Source organism: Pezoporus occidentalis, unplaced genomic scaffold (assembly GCF_034315485.1).
Source record: "Pezoporus occidentalis ecotype Australia unplaced genomic scaffold, CSIRO_AGI_Poc_V1 ctg2, whole genome shotgun sequence".
Lineage (NCBI taxonomy): Eukaryota > Metazoa > Chordata > Aves > Psittaciformes > Psittacidae > Pezoporus > Pezoporus occidentalis.
The window spans coordinates 9,932,233-9,951,237 of record NW_026913855.1 but is presented as its reverse complement, the minus strand read 5'-3'; the positions used below and the strand labels follow the sequence as shown (position 1 = coordinate 9,951,237).

Genomic DNA, 19,005 nt, shown 5'->3' with positions numbered 1-19,005 from the left:
ACAAAAAATACAAACAGGTAGAAGAGAATAGGTAGGAGGGGGAAGAGGCACTAAAAAGTGGAACATTGTCTGGGGTCGCAGCAGGTCAGTGGAGTAGTCGGCACCATCTGCATGCAGAAGTTGCTGGAAGAAATAAAATAATCAAAAATAAGCTGTGCAGACATGCCTTGGTACACAAGTTGTAATTTAAGAGACCTACAGAATGCTATGCTTCCCATACCTAGGGATGACTGCCTCACACCTTCCAGAGCATGATGAAGCTCTATCAACAACCTTACCCCAAGAAATGAACAAGAGGCAGCATAGACCAAAAAGTGAAAATTAAAATGACCACCAAAATATTTTTAGTTTGCAGCATTCCAAATAAACATGTCTTAAGTAAAATATCGCAGAGACTCAGGCTGTAAAACTATGGAGAATGTATAGAAAAAACTTTTTATGTTATGTTACTATTGTGAAGCTATTTGGAATAAATTTATTACTGACTCTTCTGGAACATTCGGATTTGAAAAATATATGCAAGCAATTTAGGTTTAAAATTAAGCACCCTGGATGATATGAAAGCAGACAGTGGCTACCCATGAGGTCCAAGACCATGCCTGAGGCTACATGAAAATCCATCTGAATAAAGGTGTTGTCCTGCCAAATTATTTAGAAATCTAACATTTATAATCAGCACAAATTTAATGTGACCTACAGTCTGTTTAATTTGAATGCAGGAATGAACTGAAATAATTAGATTTCCATTATGAATAAGAATTTTGTATGTTTCCAGAACAATAAACTGTAGGGTATTTTTTAAGGAGGCAAATAATTTATTTAATGTTTCTGGAAAATACTATTAAAAAAGTTTGCTACTATTTGCAGTTACTATAGTGAATGCAATACATTTTCATTTAGAAAAGTAGTGTTTTCACTTCCAAGACTTCTTCCAAAACCTTTCAAGATAGTCTCCTGACTGCAGAACAGACAGAAACCTATCTTTTTTGCAGGCACGAGTCTTTCATGAACTACAACAATGGCACATGAGTATGTCATTCTACTTTACTGAAGTGCCCCCACCCACACACTGATATCATCTAACCTGACACCCCACAGATGTTTTTTTAAAATGTAAGAAAAAAAAAAAAGAGACACGAGTTGGAATTTCCCCATGGACATAACAAAGCAGCTCACCTCTACTCTTTACAACAGCACACAGGTTTCTCCCTACAAAGACGGTTGATAGGAAATCAGCTTCAAATACGGGTAGTACCAGTGGCCTGTTTTCTAAATTAAGGTAGCTAGACAAACCTGTTTGTTTCTTTCTAATTACTAAAAGTGTATTTGCCATCACACTTTGTTGTGTGCCCTGAATAAAAACATTTTTAGAAAATTGTCTCTAGGATGTAGTTGTACACTTGTATCTGGCAGTAGCTCTAAAATAGAACTCCGGCAGGTCATAACCTTTACCACCACTTAAGCTGCTTTATTTACTTATTCTCATTTTGACCCACAAATAATTTTCAAGTTGAATTTTAAAAAGCTAGTGATTAGTAGCAGTCATAAAGCAAATAATGAGCAGTGCAAAGAATGGCTTTCACTCAGTTATTGCTTCTGCTTTGCCCAAAGAAATACACACATTACCTCTCAGAGAATTAAATGGACATCATTATGTTCAGTAAATTCCTTACTTCACAATAAGATTTATGCAATCTGATTAAAAATACTATTTTTACCACTCCAAACAGGATCACATATATTTTAAAAAAATGTGTATATTAAAAAATATAGCTCCATGTAAAAGAAAGGGCAAAGTTGGAGGAAAGTAATTATTTAAAAGCAGTCTTGAATTGAAGATACAACTACAGCATTCACAGGCTTTTATGGATTCATATGATAAACCTGAAGCAACTGAAATGCCATACAACTGCTCCAACGTTATTACAGCAGGTTAAAAAATCCCACTTACAGACAGGGGTCTCGAACCTCATTTGAGTTTAAACAAGAATGTAAAGTTTTCGACTCTGCCACTTCCTGCTATTGCTGGAAATATTCCCTCCTTTAAACGGAGATGGATTTCAAGGTACTGTACTTAGTGTTGTTTTGAGAATACATTCGGAAGAAAATGTGAACGTGTAGGCAAACTGGAAACTCTCTGGAGAGATTACCCACTTATTTAACCACATTTCCTGTTTTTTAACCCGTTTGTCCCAAGTCAGTCCTTAGACTACTGACAAAAATAGATACAAGCCTGCTATAAATAGCTTATTAGCAGGTCTTTCTTGGTAAAACTGAAAATGTTTTGATAAATTCATTGCTCTTACTAGCTCCATACTTATTAAACTGTGAATTACATTAATGTTTCCTTGAAATTCTTCTCTGCATAGCTCATGGTAATTATAAAGTGCTTTAGGAATCAGAGTAGTCATTGCAAGAATTAAAAGAGACCTAAAAAATAGCCATTGATAATTGAAACTTAATGACGAAATTACTGGTAATCTATGTGGGAAAATGCTTTTACAAAACACAGTTCTGAAGCAAGGGAGGACAGAACCTGATCACTAGGTTCTCAGTCAGAAACTAGCTAAGTATTTTGAGATATGAAGGCCAGAGCACTATGCCTCAGAATAAGTCGCTCTGATTTTCAGCCATGGCACTGATGTTGATGAATGCCACTTGAAGGACTTGACACATGTAGCCACAAAACTACTCTCTAAAACCATTCAACACAAAGGATTTCAAGACTTACAGTACTTGCAGTTTTTGAACTATTTTAATTCAAGCAATACAAATTATGTAATGATGTTCAAAGAACCCAAAAGTTTGTGTTTCAGACAGCTTGGAGTAGCAAGAACTCTAAAGACTGCCAATACCATGATTAATACTTTTGTCTATTGTAGGGAGTCTACTGTAGACTGAAATTCAGTTTACAGAGGAGAACACTAAGAGAATACTACTACTTCTGTGTCCTTGTGTAGAGCCCAAATTAAGATGTCTTTAAAGAAGCTACTGAAGGTGTTCCAAACTATCTGGTACTCCATCCAAACCACCAGAAGGATCTGAGGGACAGCTGAAGAAGTCTGAAATCCAAATACTTGCTGCTTTCTGATCCTTACTACACTGCTTCTTGGGATAGAATATCATCTGCTTTATCACGAAGAAGATATGGAGAAAAACCTATAAAGGCCAAAGACTATAAGAGGAAATGTGACGCTTGATAGTGCTTTACTTGGTAAGAAGAGATATTTGCTAGCATCTTATTTTAAAATGTGCACATAGCTGAAGGCCAGTTCGATCTGTATTTGATCAGGAGAATTTTCTTTTTAGATAATTTACTTTCATTTGTTGCATCAAACACAGTAACAAAGCATGAAGGGCCTTTTACCAACCCAGACCTGAAAATCATGAGAAAAGGATGCTGCACACCATGCTGAGAATTGAAACAATAAAACTCTCAAATTACTTCTATTATTGCAGAATAAGGCAAATTTCAACCTGGTAATCTAGTAACAAGAAATGTAAATAGCAGAAGAAAACAATCAAAACAGTCTAAAACAAACAAAAAGCCTATGTGCTTGAGTAAAAAAAGACCTACTTCATAGCTTATAGCCATCCATACCTCTTCATGTAAGCATACACAGGTATCGGCTCACCCAAATCACCACATGTAAAGAAACGCATTTGTGACCCTCACCTGACCCCAGTACTTAAGATATATGACCCATATAGTCTTGTCTTTATGTTGCTCTCATTTAAGTATTAAAAACATTGTCAGGCACAGATACAGCCATTAAACGGTGCTCTACATGCAGTTTGCCTCATCAACATGTGGTTGTAACCCATAAATGCAGCCTCAAGACAGCATAAGAATACAAACACTTCACAGCCAAGTTGTGCTCTACAGATTTAGCAGCACTTAAGAAAATCTTAAAGTTTCTACTTCAGCATTAACAGTGTTGGGGCTGTTAGATGTTTGGGTTTTTTTTTGCTAACTTTAAGTGACTACATGTGATTGACTTAAGAAACCCAACAGTATCAAATAATCACAACTATCAGATATTTAAAGTAGCTGGTTTGAGGTAGACGAAAAAAAGAACTGTGCTATGAGAAATGACATTTCACCAAACTACAACATAATGTTTGGGGTTTTTTTGGATAGTGTATATTGTTCTTCCTGAGTGGGAAAAAAAGGTTCTGAAGACTGAAATTTATGTGTGAGATTCTTAGATATAACAAACACTCCTTGACGTGAAAATTAATATATCTAAGGATGTATTATTACCTTAATTTTTTCTACCAGCAACCCATTAGCTGTAGGATGGCTCCCTAAAAAATACTAATCTTCCCAAAGAAAAATTTTTAACAATTTCCCCCCTTCTGTCCCTCATAATTTACAGCATACACTTGTCACAGCATCACCTATATAAATTCTATTATCACTAGATCGCTATTATAAGAACAATTTTAATGCTGAAGGCTTTTCTTTTGATAAAGCACCAATAACCAACATGAAAGGTGCTGAAAAATCAATAGGGCACACATCCCTGGTATGAGTAGGTTTCCACCAATTTTTGCAGTTTGTAAGGCAGGACTGAGATCCTTCTGTGCATATCCAGAAGTTTGGCAGAGTGTGAACTTCATAGCTATTTTCTGGTCACAGAACATTCTGAAGTTGCCAGTATCTGTGAGCAAGAAAAACACTGAAGCAAAACATAATATTGCATGTAAGAGGGGACAGACTGATTAGTGTGTGTATATATATGTATTTGATATATTGGATATATTTTTTAAAAAAAACCAACATCTTCTGCATCAACAGTTTTCTCACGAAATAGTTAGAGCATGCTAACCAAGAAGCTGCTCTGCTCCTTAAAAGCTCTCTCTGTGCTTTGTTTTGGTCCCTCCTTCCCCACCCCAGATTCAAGAAAAATAGAGAAACTGCAGAACAGATGAGTGGTGGGTGGTGGATACTAAGAGTTTCATCATCTTGTAAACCTATACCAATGTTCTTCTGAAGCCTGGCACTCACATTGTTTCCAGAACTGTAGCCTGTTTGTTATTTACCTAAAGCATTTTCTAAATTCTTCACAAGTGAGCCACTTAGGAAAAAAGAAAACAATTATACTGCTTCACTTCACAATTTTGACACAGTCTTCCAAAAGCCCGAGTGTGATAATGTATCATATTTGGTGGTTCTTGCCAATCCAAGACACATCTCACTATACAGATGTGCCCAGTCACACATCTAGTGGTGCCAGCGGGGATTGGAGTCAGCAACAGACTTACCTCTTCTCACTGCCCCCAGATATTCCAATACAGGAGGCAAGAAGCATCAATACGAAAATATGTGTTTCACAGATAAAAGAGGGTAGCTATACACACCATAAAGATACAGAATGACCAATTCCATGGCAAAAGCAAGCCACTTCTTTAATTGTAAGGTATACTAAAAATCAACATCTCTATCAAAACTGAGAACAGTTGAATAAAAAAAAAAGTCAAGCAATATTTCTTTCCATTAACACAAACCAAGCATAGTCTACAAGAATATTCATTTATTTCTTTCAAGCACCCTGAAGGTGTCCTTTCATGATTTTGTAAAACCTAAAATTATTAAAACCTTTCAAAACACAGACTCACTCAGGAAACTGTGCGTTCTTCTCATAATTCCTGAAGTCACTAGTACCGTAATAATAGCCTGTCATATGCAAAATGACAGCAATTTCATAAACAAAGAATGGGCTTAGAAGTATACTATGTTTATGAATTTACTTCAGTTGTCATTCAAATATTATTATTATAAGAAATGAGAAAACTGAAGCCAACGAATCCAAAAGAGACCAATTTCATCAAAAAATTAATTTGCAACAATACAGACACTAATAATTTTAGTTTTCAGTTATGTCCAGCATCTGTCTAACCTTCAAGCTACATAAAAAAAACCCTTAGTCACCAGTGAAACACGACCTGCATTTATTATAGTGACTTAAGACAGACACACTTTGGTAAATAAAAGAAAAGGCAAACCTGGCAAAAGGAAGTAGAGTATGAACTTTTTAAAATATGTTTTTTTCCAAGTAAGAAACTTTAAAAGTAGTGTTTTGAGCAAAAAGATTACTAGCAGAAATATGGTACATAATTTTCCTGTCTTTTAGAGTGTAACTTTGTTAGTACAATTAATGATTTTTTTTTAATCTTGCTATTCTATTGAATTATAACAGAAGTACAATGGTCACAAGCAAGCAGCACAGGTAGAATATAAAACAACTAATACTTTTGGAACACGATACTGCAAAGGTCTGTGAATGTTCTTAACCCAAAAAATCCAAGGAGTCAGCCACACACTGAAAGAAACCACAGGACTGGCTGTTATTATTTTTACATACTTTCTTCTAAATGGTTTTGTGTACCATTTGTGGATACACAGAATTTTTATTTGTCTGTAGTAATTAAATTCAGCAAACTGGCAACCAACTCAAAGCCATGGTATTAGCTTACAAGCAGCCACTAATAGGTAGCAGTATTTGTAGGCACGGTGGAAGTACTGAGTCATGGGAAAGATCTGCTCAAAGAAAGGGACCTTGGTTACAGATGCAGTGGATTCTTTGAAAGATGTAGCAGAGGTCATGCTCTGCTTCATTTCTCCAAATACTCGAATTTGAATTCTATGGCAAAATCTAAGGGTTTGTTTTGTTGTTCCCTGACTTGGTAACTTGCAGTGACCTTGAAGAGGTAGTCATCATTTTGATTTTCAGCCAGTCCTTATTTCTACCAATGTACATTATTTAAATATGAATCATGTACTGCAGTCAAATGCATGTAGATCAGAAAACCAGTAATAATTACTCACAAAACTATACCTTAAATTCCTGGCAAAAAATGACATAAATAAAATTCTACATTAAATTCAGTTTATCTGTCTGTTTAAATAATGAGTGAGCTAGAACCAGATCACAGCAGCTTTTAAAGATGTTACTGCAGTAAATGCCAAAACAAAAAAAGCCAAAACCCAACAACAACATTAGTGCCTTATACTCTGCTAGGAAAAGCAAAAAATAGGTAAAAACTGTTGTGAGGCACATACAGTATTCAGTGAGAATGCATATTTATCCTATTTATTAGTGTGAAGGTGAGACACTGTAACTGGCTTCCAGTGTTACTATTTCACAGTTTTTCATTTTCAAGTTTCTCTGAATCCCTACAGCATTTTGAAACAGGCATGGGTTTAAAATGGAGAATGTCTTTCATGACCTGAAAAATAGATCCTTAAAATCTGTTCAAGTCCAAAACTAACATTTGGAAGCTATCTGGACTCTGGAGTGACCCACAATAACTGGAAAGTTTAGGATTTTTCACAGTTCAAAGTAAAGGCTTTTAATAATTTTGAATCACTTCAACCGCTGAACAAGTCCAACACTATAATTTCATCCACACATCAATAAAGTTTAAGTGTTTCATTAAATTTAAATTGCTATTTGTCGCGTAAAGAAATTTTAAGCTAATGAAATGCTTTTTATTACAATGGATCTGCTGTACTGCTAGGAGCCTATCATATTTTCCCACTTAAAAAGTTAAGAGTTCAAGGGCTTGATAACTTGGCCACAGAGAGAATACGCTCCAGGCTAAATTTTGTATAGAAATTTTGTATAAAAAGCTGAGACTTTTTGTTACACTAAAATTTTCAACTTAAAACCAAGCACACAACCCTTTGCAGAAATGGTTACTGAAGCATCAAGCTGTCTTCCCCACTTCGCTGGTTTTTCTGTTCAGTGCCAAGCTACATCTTGGAGATTGTATTTTCATCAGTTTTTTTAAAACGTTAATAACTGCAGCATTCTTAACTACTGCGCATATTCAAGGATTAGAAAATAATTTTAATAATTCCTCTTTCACCTTGAATTCAGTATCGTTTATGCTTGACCATAAACCCTTTATCCGATGTTTCAAGCCATAACCAGAACATGAACTGACTAGTGAGATTACTGAGGGTCTCAAGGCTTTTGGATTTCCTCTGCTGAGCTTGTCTGCAGCAAACCCCAGGTATTTTAAGATGATTCTCTACATCTGCACAAGTGATGCAGGAGGGACCATAACACTGTATTTTCTATGGCCCTTGAAGAATCCCCACCACAAGCACCTCTATCAGTGATGAATACACAGTTATGGATTGTTTCTAACTAGCACAACTATGCTAAAGGATAACAAGAGAAAAGCATTCTCTAAGCACACAGTGTGAATAACAGGAATCATACAGGCAGCTTTTCTGGCTGTTCTGATGCAGCTGAGTTTACTTAGACCAATAGCAAAGTTCTAACTTGGGACTTTCTACTTAAATATTACACACAAAACTTCAATCCTTTATAATTTGAGCTAGAGGACTGCAACTTAGCTTCAAACAGCATCTGACAAGCTTCTATTACAGATCAGCCATTATCAGTCATGATCTATAAAAATCTTTGAATGCCATACTGGAGGCAAGTATGGTACAACTTCCTACAACCTGCTGACAAACAAAAGAGACTTTTGAGTTGTCAGACACTATGTAAGTAAATCCTCTAGAGTTGCAGTAACTATCATCTCATTTAGGTATTAGAGTGACCTCTAATACTGTCAGTTAGAAAGGGTACATGAACAGACACAATTCTCAAGCTACAAGATGACTATGATACAGTCTGACCAAGAAATTGCAGCAACATTTTATAGATAGAAGGCTTTTGTGCTCATGCTCTTCCCATCCCTCAAGCAATATAGGTCTAGGTCCTCCAAGTTTTCAGGTGAGAAAGATTTTTAGAAACAGAAATGCCACAAATTATCGCAGGAAGAAGTCTGAAAGGTAAAGCCAAAGAGAAGATGGGTGGGATAGGGATGACAGTCTAGTAGACAGCTACTGGTATACTTAATAGCCAAAAACAATATAAAATGGGACTGAGTGAAGGCAGACACGTGCAAAGCAAGAGGAAGCATGAGAAATAAAATAGTTAAGTTGCAGATGAACATACTTTACGCTTGCACATGTGAACTCTAGAGTCTGCTGAAACCAGCCAAGAAACTCAATGCAAAATGGCAGGAGAAAATCCTGCATGCAAGAAGTATGCAGAAGCACAAGAAGATATCTAATAATGTCTACATGCAAGTGCAACTCAGTATGTGGCAGGTAGGGACCAAAAAATGCAGTGCCTCTTCAGGACAGTTTCTGCTGTGATTTCTGTAACAGTCAGAAATTAAAGATAACCAGTCAAGCAGAAACTATAGGAAGCTGAAGAAAAAGTTCCTTCTTCTGTTCTCACCTTTTGCAAAATTTTTTTTTTCCTGTTACCAAGTACAGAAGGGGTAAAATGTCCATTAAATTTCACTAGCTAGAATGATCCTTAATACTTATAATTCAGACACTAACGTAATGTGTTAAAGAAATCATATTGTTGCAGAAGTGAAAAATACAATGAAACCTGAATGTCTGAAAGTGAAATTGATGAAAATCTGAGGTTAAAATGAAGTTACACAAATGAAGGTATTTTGAAACATGCAGTGAAACCTGTACTTAATATTTCAAGCAGGAAATCAATTTATTTTTACAAAATTAATTGAAAGGCTACAGTAGGTCAACCCCTGACTTTGAAATTTTAGTACGATTCAACTCTGTGAAGAACTGTATGTAGTAAACCAAATGCAAGAACTGCATTCGTGCAACACATGGATTCTTACATTTGGCAGTTAAACAGGTCATTTAAGGATGTTGAATTCAACTCATCCTAATAAAAATTTGATTGTTGACAAAGAACATAGTTATTATTTCCTTACTATAATGACAAAATATAAATTTAGTAATGTATGATGGAAACCGGTTTGAAAGAAATGCAGAAAATGAAAAAAGAAAGCATATTTTAACTGGAACACTTGAAGAGGACTGTGTATAAGAACACTGGTGCTCTAAATGAAGTTATAACACACCAGCACAGATACAAAGCTGTTTCTTCAAATGCTGATCCTCTTTTGTGCAGTCCTGGGAGGAGTGGGGTAGGGGGAAAGGAACAAAACAAACACCCTTTCCTCTTCCCCCCCAACTTTGCGGCTACAAAAAGTTCCCTTTTCAGTAGCTGAAGTTACTCTCACCAATGCTGACACCCCCATGCACTCTAAACTGCAACCCGAGAAACACAGCAAGAAAATGAAATACAACGGCACACGACGCAAGAATACGCAGGTTGCAAGATAATTCTGAAGCCATCCAGTTGAAGTGTTAGAAGAAATCTAAAGAGTTAGAGATTTCAAACCAAACTATTTTGCAAATTTATTTCAATCAAAAAGTAACTGCCTATTTCTCAAAAAAAAAATCCAAACAAAAAAAAAAACACAAGAAAAAAAATTTCTACTATACCCAAATGTTTTTAAGATGTAAATGCACTTGTCATCTTTCATGTAAGCAGGGTACTGGTGCCCCAAATTAAACAAAAGAAGAAAAGTTAGGGTTGACAAGTATGTCATTGTGTAACTACAAATTAAATATGCCTTTTGATATTTCAATTTTAACTGTTGAGTACCTTTTCATCAGGCTATTGCCATTAGAAGTGTTTTATTAGAGTTTTAGATTAGACAAATAACAGATAAGAAATGTGACAAGTATATCAAATCTGATTTAGCAAATCTGACGCACTTAAGCTTTTACTGTAAGAGTGGCATTTGATATATTTGAAATGTTCCAAACAATACTCCCTTAACATGCCAAAACAGCAAAAAATTCAGATTTAAGTCTACTATATTCAACTTATGCCAAGTACAGAATGATTATCTAAAAAAAAACACAATTAACTTTCAGCAGAAAGTGTGAAATCACCTGAAACTTTCAATGCAATGTGAAATTTTAAATACTACAAAGTCGCCCCAAACCACCCAATATCTGGCACCTTCAGTGAAACACAGAATATACATATTTTAGAAAGATTATTAGACTAGCACCTGTACCTCTCTATGCTGTGAACTTTGAGTGAATGCTGGGTAGACTTTACAGCAGCCAGCATTTCAAAAATAAGTAATGAAAAGTGATGACCATATCTGAAATCCTCAGGAAAATAAATGAACACCCACTTTTTGTGTGGATTTCTTTTGTATGGTAAAGAAATCCACACTTATAATATCAATTTTACGTAGTTTTTGTATATGTTAACAAATAAAATACATTGAAACTTGCCAGATTATTAAAAATAACTTGACATTTGCATGCAAAATCTTAAAATAATCTAAAAGACAGAATGCCCACGTACAACTACTTCTGCTTGTACTGTACAAACTTCAATACACAGAAGTCTTTTAATCCAAATTTAGAGTAACACAACCAAGTCGTCCATTCTCCAAAAGCCTATTGGTGTGGAATCTAGAAGAGCTCACAGACTAATTTTGTCAGATGATCAAGACAAACATATATGCATTTAAAACAGAACTTTAATAAATCCAGTAAAAAGTAACCTACTACGAAAGAAAGAACAGAAACAAGCTTGTATGCTGAACTGATCAGTTTACACAAAAAAAAATGCTGTAAACTCATACTCAGCAACTGTTTAACATTGTTTCCCATTATCCCTTTCATCTCTTAATTCTGTTAATACCACAGATTAAATTAGAATGTTTCAAACAAGCAAAAAGAACCAAACTAGATTTCATTGTTTCTACATGTTAGAAAGAAGTCTTTGTTGTAAAGACTCAGAAGCCAACACTGAAATTAAAACGAAAATTGAAATGAAAGTTATTTATTAACAATAAAACTAATTAAGTTAATAATACTTACTTCTAACACCAGCAGTCACACCTTAGATCAAAATAAATGGGCATATGTATAATTACACTGTGCGCAAGTTCTGACATTCAGAGCTTTCATACTGATAAAAGCATGTATGTTGAAAAACTAAACAGTAAAAGTTTTAGCACATAAACTAAATTAAAATTTGCCCCATGCAAACAATTTGCCCTTGCTTATATTTAACACTATAACAAAAAACATATGCATAAATAAATAAATATCTGATAATTACAGGACATTTTCTTAAGAGAGCATGCCATATGCTTTTTCCACACTGACAGAAACACGATGCAAAACTTTAATATTACTTATTTTCCAAAGCTTGCTCAAAAAGCAGGCTTCTTAATTTCATTCTAATTCCTTCAAAAATGTTTATTTATTACAGTTCTTATCCTTCTGTTTTCCCTTCTATTTCCCCATGAATTATATGATGCAAGGAAATATTGTCCTTGGTACTTACAGGCAGATGACTGTAAAGTCATCTTTGACTTTGTCAAGGTTTTGGATAATATTTGTGTGAATATTCTATACATTACAAGACTTTAGGTAGTCAAATTAAACATGAATGTTCAAACTGACAGGAGTCAAATAATGCATTTTAAAGATAAAACCAAAAATGCTCAAGTTATTAACATGACATAGAAAAGACTGTGCACAGAATCCTGCCTCCACTTTTCTCCCCACCCAGATTATGCTTCACTCGCTTCTCAAAACCTGTAACAGCCGAGTACAGATTTTTGCCTGTAAGAGCTCCACATAATACAAACCCCAGTTTTATCTCCCAAACAGCCTGCATTTCATGAAGCAAGTCAAGTGTACCCATGTGGGAAAATAAAATATTATTCAAAGACTGGATTATACTTGCCTTTGTGTATTTTTTTTCTGTACAAAACCTTTACTGACATAGAAAAGAAAGCAAACAAAAAAGCAGAAAATTCTCCTACTGCACTGGTCTATATGGCTCAACAGAATTAGCAATACATGTAAATTCGGTACAGTGGATTTATATGTGAGTCATGTGGCAGATGTTGTAGACCTTGACTTTTGTAGCCTCAGTTCTAAAAATGAGCCGACACTGATAGCACTGGCAAGGTAAAACACTCAGGCCATTGTGTTCCTCAGTGGTCTGAGAAAAAACATATATATATATATATACACACACACACACACACGATATATATAGCATGCAGCACTGCCTGTAGCATTATGGTAAGTTTATAGTAATACATTCATAAATTCTGCCAGCTGTGCAAAAAAAAAAATAATTAATAACATTAACAGGATGTCATTGCTAGAGGATTAAAGTGTGAGACTGAGGGTATTTCTTTGATTACACTGCAGCTTCTGGTGAGCTCACTGATCTACTGAGTACCAGACCACTCTGCCCTTTAATTTGCACATCGAGTCTGTCCCGTTTGTATAAATCCCTTGCAATTCGTTTCTGTGTTAACTCTATTCCTAAATGCTACCCTAATGTATGTATCTACCTTGCTCATCCAGTCTTGGTTTCCCCTCTTTGGCCACCTTTGTTCCTTGCTTGATACCAGTCTTCATCACAAGCTTTTCATTCCAGTCTAGTCTCTCCCTTGCAGTTACCTTAATTTCTACCAGCACTGATATGCTCTCCACGAACAACTCCATCTATCCAAAAGCATTATCTTCCTGATAGTCCAGATAAGGTGTTCTCTGCATTTTATTCAGACTTCTGGCTTCTTCATTCTGATTGGTAACATTCCTTTCTTTCTCTAGAAAGGAATACTTGCTAGTGCTTTACTGGTACAATTGTACAGAAACAGTTGCATTCTTGAAGCTCTGGGCTGCACTAGCAACACAGGAAATTCATGACCATAAAATTCTTAATGTTATTTCTAGCCAATTCCCCAACATTTTCACACCCACATTTTTCAAAAATGTTGTTTGCAAAAGATATATCCATGGCATCAACATGCCCAACTATGGATAAATTTTAAATTGCCAGATAAAATGTTTCAAAGTCTCAGACTGCATCAGAGAAATTATTTGCCTTTCACCTTATCTTTTAAATATTAGCAAATTGATGCCTTTGTCCTCTTCTTTCAGAGCACACCCTCTCCTTATCAAAATTTGGCTTTTTACTATTGCTAGTACTATTGAAAGCTAATGCAGAAGCACCATACAAAAAAACCTGCAGGCCAGACTTTTACATCTTAACAACTGGGCATAGTTGTGCCTACTATGGAACACAGAGTCACTTTAATTATGCAACACTACACATCACTGATAGTAACAGTCAGGAACACAGCTGATGCCTAAATGTTTTGCCTTGCCAATATCATCAACATTTTCACGTTTTAAAAATTAAGGCTACAAAAGTCAAGATCTAAAACAGGGAAATTGCTCAAGAAGAACTCTATTCTTCAGTAATCTTTATAATTTCTACTATACAACTGATATGTTTTCCCCCCAACAAATCAATGTGTCAATCTTTAACGAATCTTTGAGTTAACCGTGTCTTTGACTCAGTGTGTCCTGCTCCCAGTCATCTGTTTAATAAGGTAGACACTTTATATGCTGTACTTGGAGATGAGCTGTAAAGTAAAGCTCTGTCTGTTTCAGGTTTTTCTAAGAGCAAAATTAAAAGGCAGTATGCATACTGCAGTACTAACTGCATCTTTTAAATTACAAAAAGGTCTATTTTCTCAACTACAATCTTGCTGAACAATTCAATGATGTTTGTGAATACTAGTTCACTGGACAAGAAAAATTAATCATATGCCATATGCCTGCTGGACAGTGTGGGTTTGGTGGTGGTTTTTTTTTTAAAATTGAATATTGCCCCATGAAAAGGTGTTTGGGTGCTGGAGTTTTTGGTTGGTTGGTTTGTTTTTCCAGTTCTTTTTGACAATAAAGCTTATCTACCTCCTCCAAGAGAGAGGTTTTCCCAGTCACTTACTAATTTTATCTTTAGAGCACCAACAGCATCAAGCAGCCATCATTATAAGCTGACAAACTGAAAGTACCCAAAGTTACACTCTGTCCTGGTTTCACAGCTGGGATAGAGTTATTTTTCTTCCTAGTAGTTGGTGCAGTGCTGCGTTTTGAATTTAGGATGAGAATAACGTTGATTAAACACTGATATTTTAGCTGTTGCCGAATAGTGCTTACAATAAATTAAGTAACCCTGACAGAAAGGAGGCTGGGGGGCACAAGATGCTGGGAGGGGATACAGCCAGCACAGCTGACCCTAACTGGACAAAGGGATATTCCATACTATATGACCATCATACTCGTAAATTAGGGGAAAGGTGGCCAAGGCACCCCTGCTCAGGAACAGGCTGGGCATCGGTTGGTAGTGAGCAATTATTTTTAGTTGCATCACTTTGTTGTTGGTTGGGTTTTTTTTTTTGTTTGTTGGTGGTTTTTTGTGTTTTTTTTTGGGGGGGGGGTATGTCTCTTTAAAAATTTTACTGTTCACTACAATTTTCATTACTGTTATTATTTCAATTATTAAACCGTTTTTATCTCAACTCATGGGTTTTCTTACACTTACCCTCCCGCATCTCTCCCCATATTACAGGGATGATCCAGGTGAGAGCAAATGGTGTGATGCTTAGTTGCTGGCTGGTGTTAAACAATACTCTTTTACACCAATAGCCAACAGGGTACATTTGACAGAATTTATCCATCAGAAGGAGAGTTCATCAAGGAGCAGGAGCATGGAAGAAGGGACTACATGTTCCTTTTTAACATGCCTAGCTTGAAGATTAACAAAAAAAAACACCAAATAACCCCACAAACAAATAACTTTTTTACTACTTCATATTCGCACCTCTTGGCCACCACCATGATACGTTAACCCAGAAGGAGTACTCACCATCTTCACTTTGATTTTTTGCGAAAAAGTTGCAGAGGAAGTATGAAAACCCAACAATAAGTTGGGCAAGCAAGAGGCTAAAGCACACCTCTAACAGAAATTCAAAATTCCCTTTAAACAAAATACTACAGAATAATCCCAAAGGTAACGCAAGTCTAGTACATAGATCTCAATGCACTAGATCAAGAAATGAACATACAAAGAAGCTGACACAACAACTTATTTCTCTTTGTCAGCTGGTAGGAATGCAGACATGCCAAGCAAAACCGTACTCCAAACATGATGGTAAGTTACATATTATCCAGATATAAATTTGAATGTGCAAGATTAAAATATACATTATTTCTGCTATAAACTGTATATATATTCTAAGCACAAAAGTAGTAACAAGAGATACTTCTCTAAAGTAATAAACCCCAAGACCTTTGTGTTTTTAAGGCCCAGCAAGCAAACACCACAGCTCGATACACAGATTACAAGTGCTTCTTGTTTTACAGCCTTTAGATCAAATTTTGAACCACCACAAAATTTCTGCTAAGCTCACCATATACAACTCCATGAAACAATCAAAATAAGGAAGTACAAATTGTCATGTCAATCATTTACGAAAAATTAATATAAGATCACCTTCAAAATGCTGTGTACTATGTTACTGCAACACTATTCAATATTAACCAGGCATTCATGTGCGAATTGATTTAGATCTGTCAATTTTGACTACAACAGATTGGATGTTCAAAGGTCCTAAATGTTAAGTGTGCACAGTATTCAGTACTTAAAAAAAGGAAATGCTCATTTAGATTATGCTTCTTTAAAACAGAGGCTCTCAAAGCACTAAATAGTGACTAACATCTCAGTCATTCTAAATAACTTATAGCTGCCCTTCTTTGATCGTTTAACATTCTTTGCTGAACTACTGTTATAGCATGAATTTTCTTGTAATTTTACCTTTTCAGAACTATAATTACATCTATTACAAAAGTAGCCAGATTCTCTGGAAAAAATCCCAAACAAATCTCAATGAATTTCATAAGAAAATAGCAAAGATGTCTTTTATAATTCTTTCTATTATATACAAGCAATGAAGCAAAATAATCACAAAAAACAAGCATTAAAGAGATTATCAATGATGAAAGCTGCTTTAATGATTTGAGGGTTTTTGAAAAATGATTTAGGAATTAAGTAAAATCTGTGAGAAAGAACTTATAATGAGAACTTGTCAAAAGCTAAAAACACAGACTACAAAAAAGTTTTTAATGGTAAAGTATACTTTAGCTCCTATCAATCACTGTTACAGTAATTTCAGAATTTAATAAGTAGATATTTACCTGCTGGAACAAGACAATCTTTCCAATCAAAATATCCTGCATAAATGCCAGGTTCTAATGACCCAACTATAGGATCTGCCTTGAATTCAATGTACATTTCGAACAGTCTTTGATCCAGCTCTTTCAAGGATTCCATACTAACCTAAAAAACAGTGGGAAAAAAAAAAAAAGAGGAAGAGATAAAACATAATAAATGCTCATTAACTACAAGAACTAAGTCACATACCCCCCCAAAAATTACCTCATGTAATTTTTAGTTTTTGATAAATTGCAGCAATTACTTTTTCGTTTCATAATTACATATATGAAAACCTAGGAACTTTCATATTATCTGTCCATCCTACCCAATATATTTTTATTTTTTTTATTGTGCTCAGCAGCAGACATTTTTTGGAATGCCAAAGCAGGCAGATCACTCTAATTGTCTAATAGCATGATATTTTTTCCCTGAATATCAGGAGGTCTTGATCTTGCACCAAGTAAAGAATGAGTTTTGTCAATGCTTTAAAACGTGCCCATAATAATTTCCAATCTGACACATGAAGATTTTCATATAATACTTGATACACCAATTACAATTTTTCAACTTCTCACTATCTATCTGCTCTGTATTTAACAGGCATACAGATTTATTTAGCAGTTTCTGCCTTCTGAAACAGTATATGTGAACCTTATTGCTTTATTTCAAAGCACCTTGGTACAGCAGATGCATAGGGACAGCTTACCAACATCTGCCAAAGATTTCTCTTTTAACAGCTCTCTATGCAGTTTTTAGTAATTCACACAACTTAGCCACACTGAAAGCTAAAGAGATAGGCATAGTTCATTTACTGTATTGGAAACTTCAAATTTTATACAAGATTTTCTTATACCCCCTGTATAGGTACAAGGGGTATAGATACCTTACAGCTTCTAAAATAATTCTGGAATGCAATGCAAATCATAAAATATTAAAGTAGAAATTCAGTATCCTAGGATGGTAATGGATGCTAAATGCAAATAAAATGTGGAAAATATCACGTGATTTAGAACAGCTTAAGTGATAGAAAAGTAAAGACTTTAAACTACTTCTCATTTTCCTCAATCATCAGGGAAAAAAGCATATATGAAATAATTTTCAGAAGCAAAGGGGTTTAAATGTGAGGAAAAAGGCAGGTCTAGATCAAACCAGAAATTAAGAAAGAAAATAAGAATACCAACTCCTTATAATTCCTTTCTAAATATTTAATACTGAAAGCTGTAAAATAAGCAATGAAGATTTTTCACTGCAGGGATGTCTCTGAACTGTGTTCTTCACTGGCATGCCTACACTGTTAAGTGAGGAGGAAAGAGAACTGCAGTATTTGAGTCAGGAACAGACAGACAGATAAGCCTTCAGGAATCAGATCATAAGTGCAAGGGAAAAGACAAAGTTGCTGTCAGATTCAGGAAAGTTGGGATGGTGAAGATGGTGTTTTGAAACAAGAGATACTACCACTTCCGTGCTTTTCTATCTGATAAATCTAATTTGTCATCCTTCAACCTGCTTCAAGTTCAATGCACAATTAAGATAATGGTGGGTAAACTTGTTTTTCAGCTGGTGGAAAGATTACAAGAAAGAATGAACAATTCACCTGAATTTGATTTTGAGCCCAGGAAGGGGGAATGAAGCGGAAGTCCTCAGCAATGTCCACTGTGTATACCCATTTTCCTGATGCTCAAGAGGGGCAAATACTCACAAAACCATAACATTCACTCACTGTTATTCTTCTAAGAATTTCCCTATAACTACAGTTTTCAAATTTGTATTAAAGCCATTTGAGTCTCTATCCTAGTAACCCATCTGCCTTATCTAAGTATCAGAACTCTGGAAACAATTATATCCAGAAGCTTAAACAACAAGCTAGGATGAATGTTATGGGATAATTCTTCATCCACTTGCTAATTAACTAAACGGATGATACAGTGTTGAACTAAAGAATCTCCATAGAAAAGCACTTAAAAGATTTATGTAAAAATTAAATATAACTACAGGTGAGTATCATAAGTATGTGCCAAGATGGCATGTGTGT

General features: G+C 35.2%; 1 protein-coding gene across 3 annotated transcripts in view; it reads right to left on the bottom strand.

The window, feature by feature from the left end:
• EXOC2 (exocyst complex component 2) overlaps nt 1–19,005 on the bottom strand; it is a 124,191-nt gene that overhangs the window by 17,181 nt on the left and 88,005 nt on the right. For all 3 annotated transcript variants that reach the window (XM_062617772.1, XM_062617771.1, XM_062617773.1), the window contains one exon: nt 16,955–17,096. In XM_062617772.1, coding sequence (XP_062473756.1) covers nt 16,955–17,096 — 142 coding nt within the window. The remainder of the gene's footprint in view (nt 1–16,954; nt 17,097–19,005) is intronic.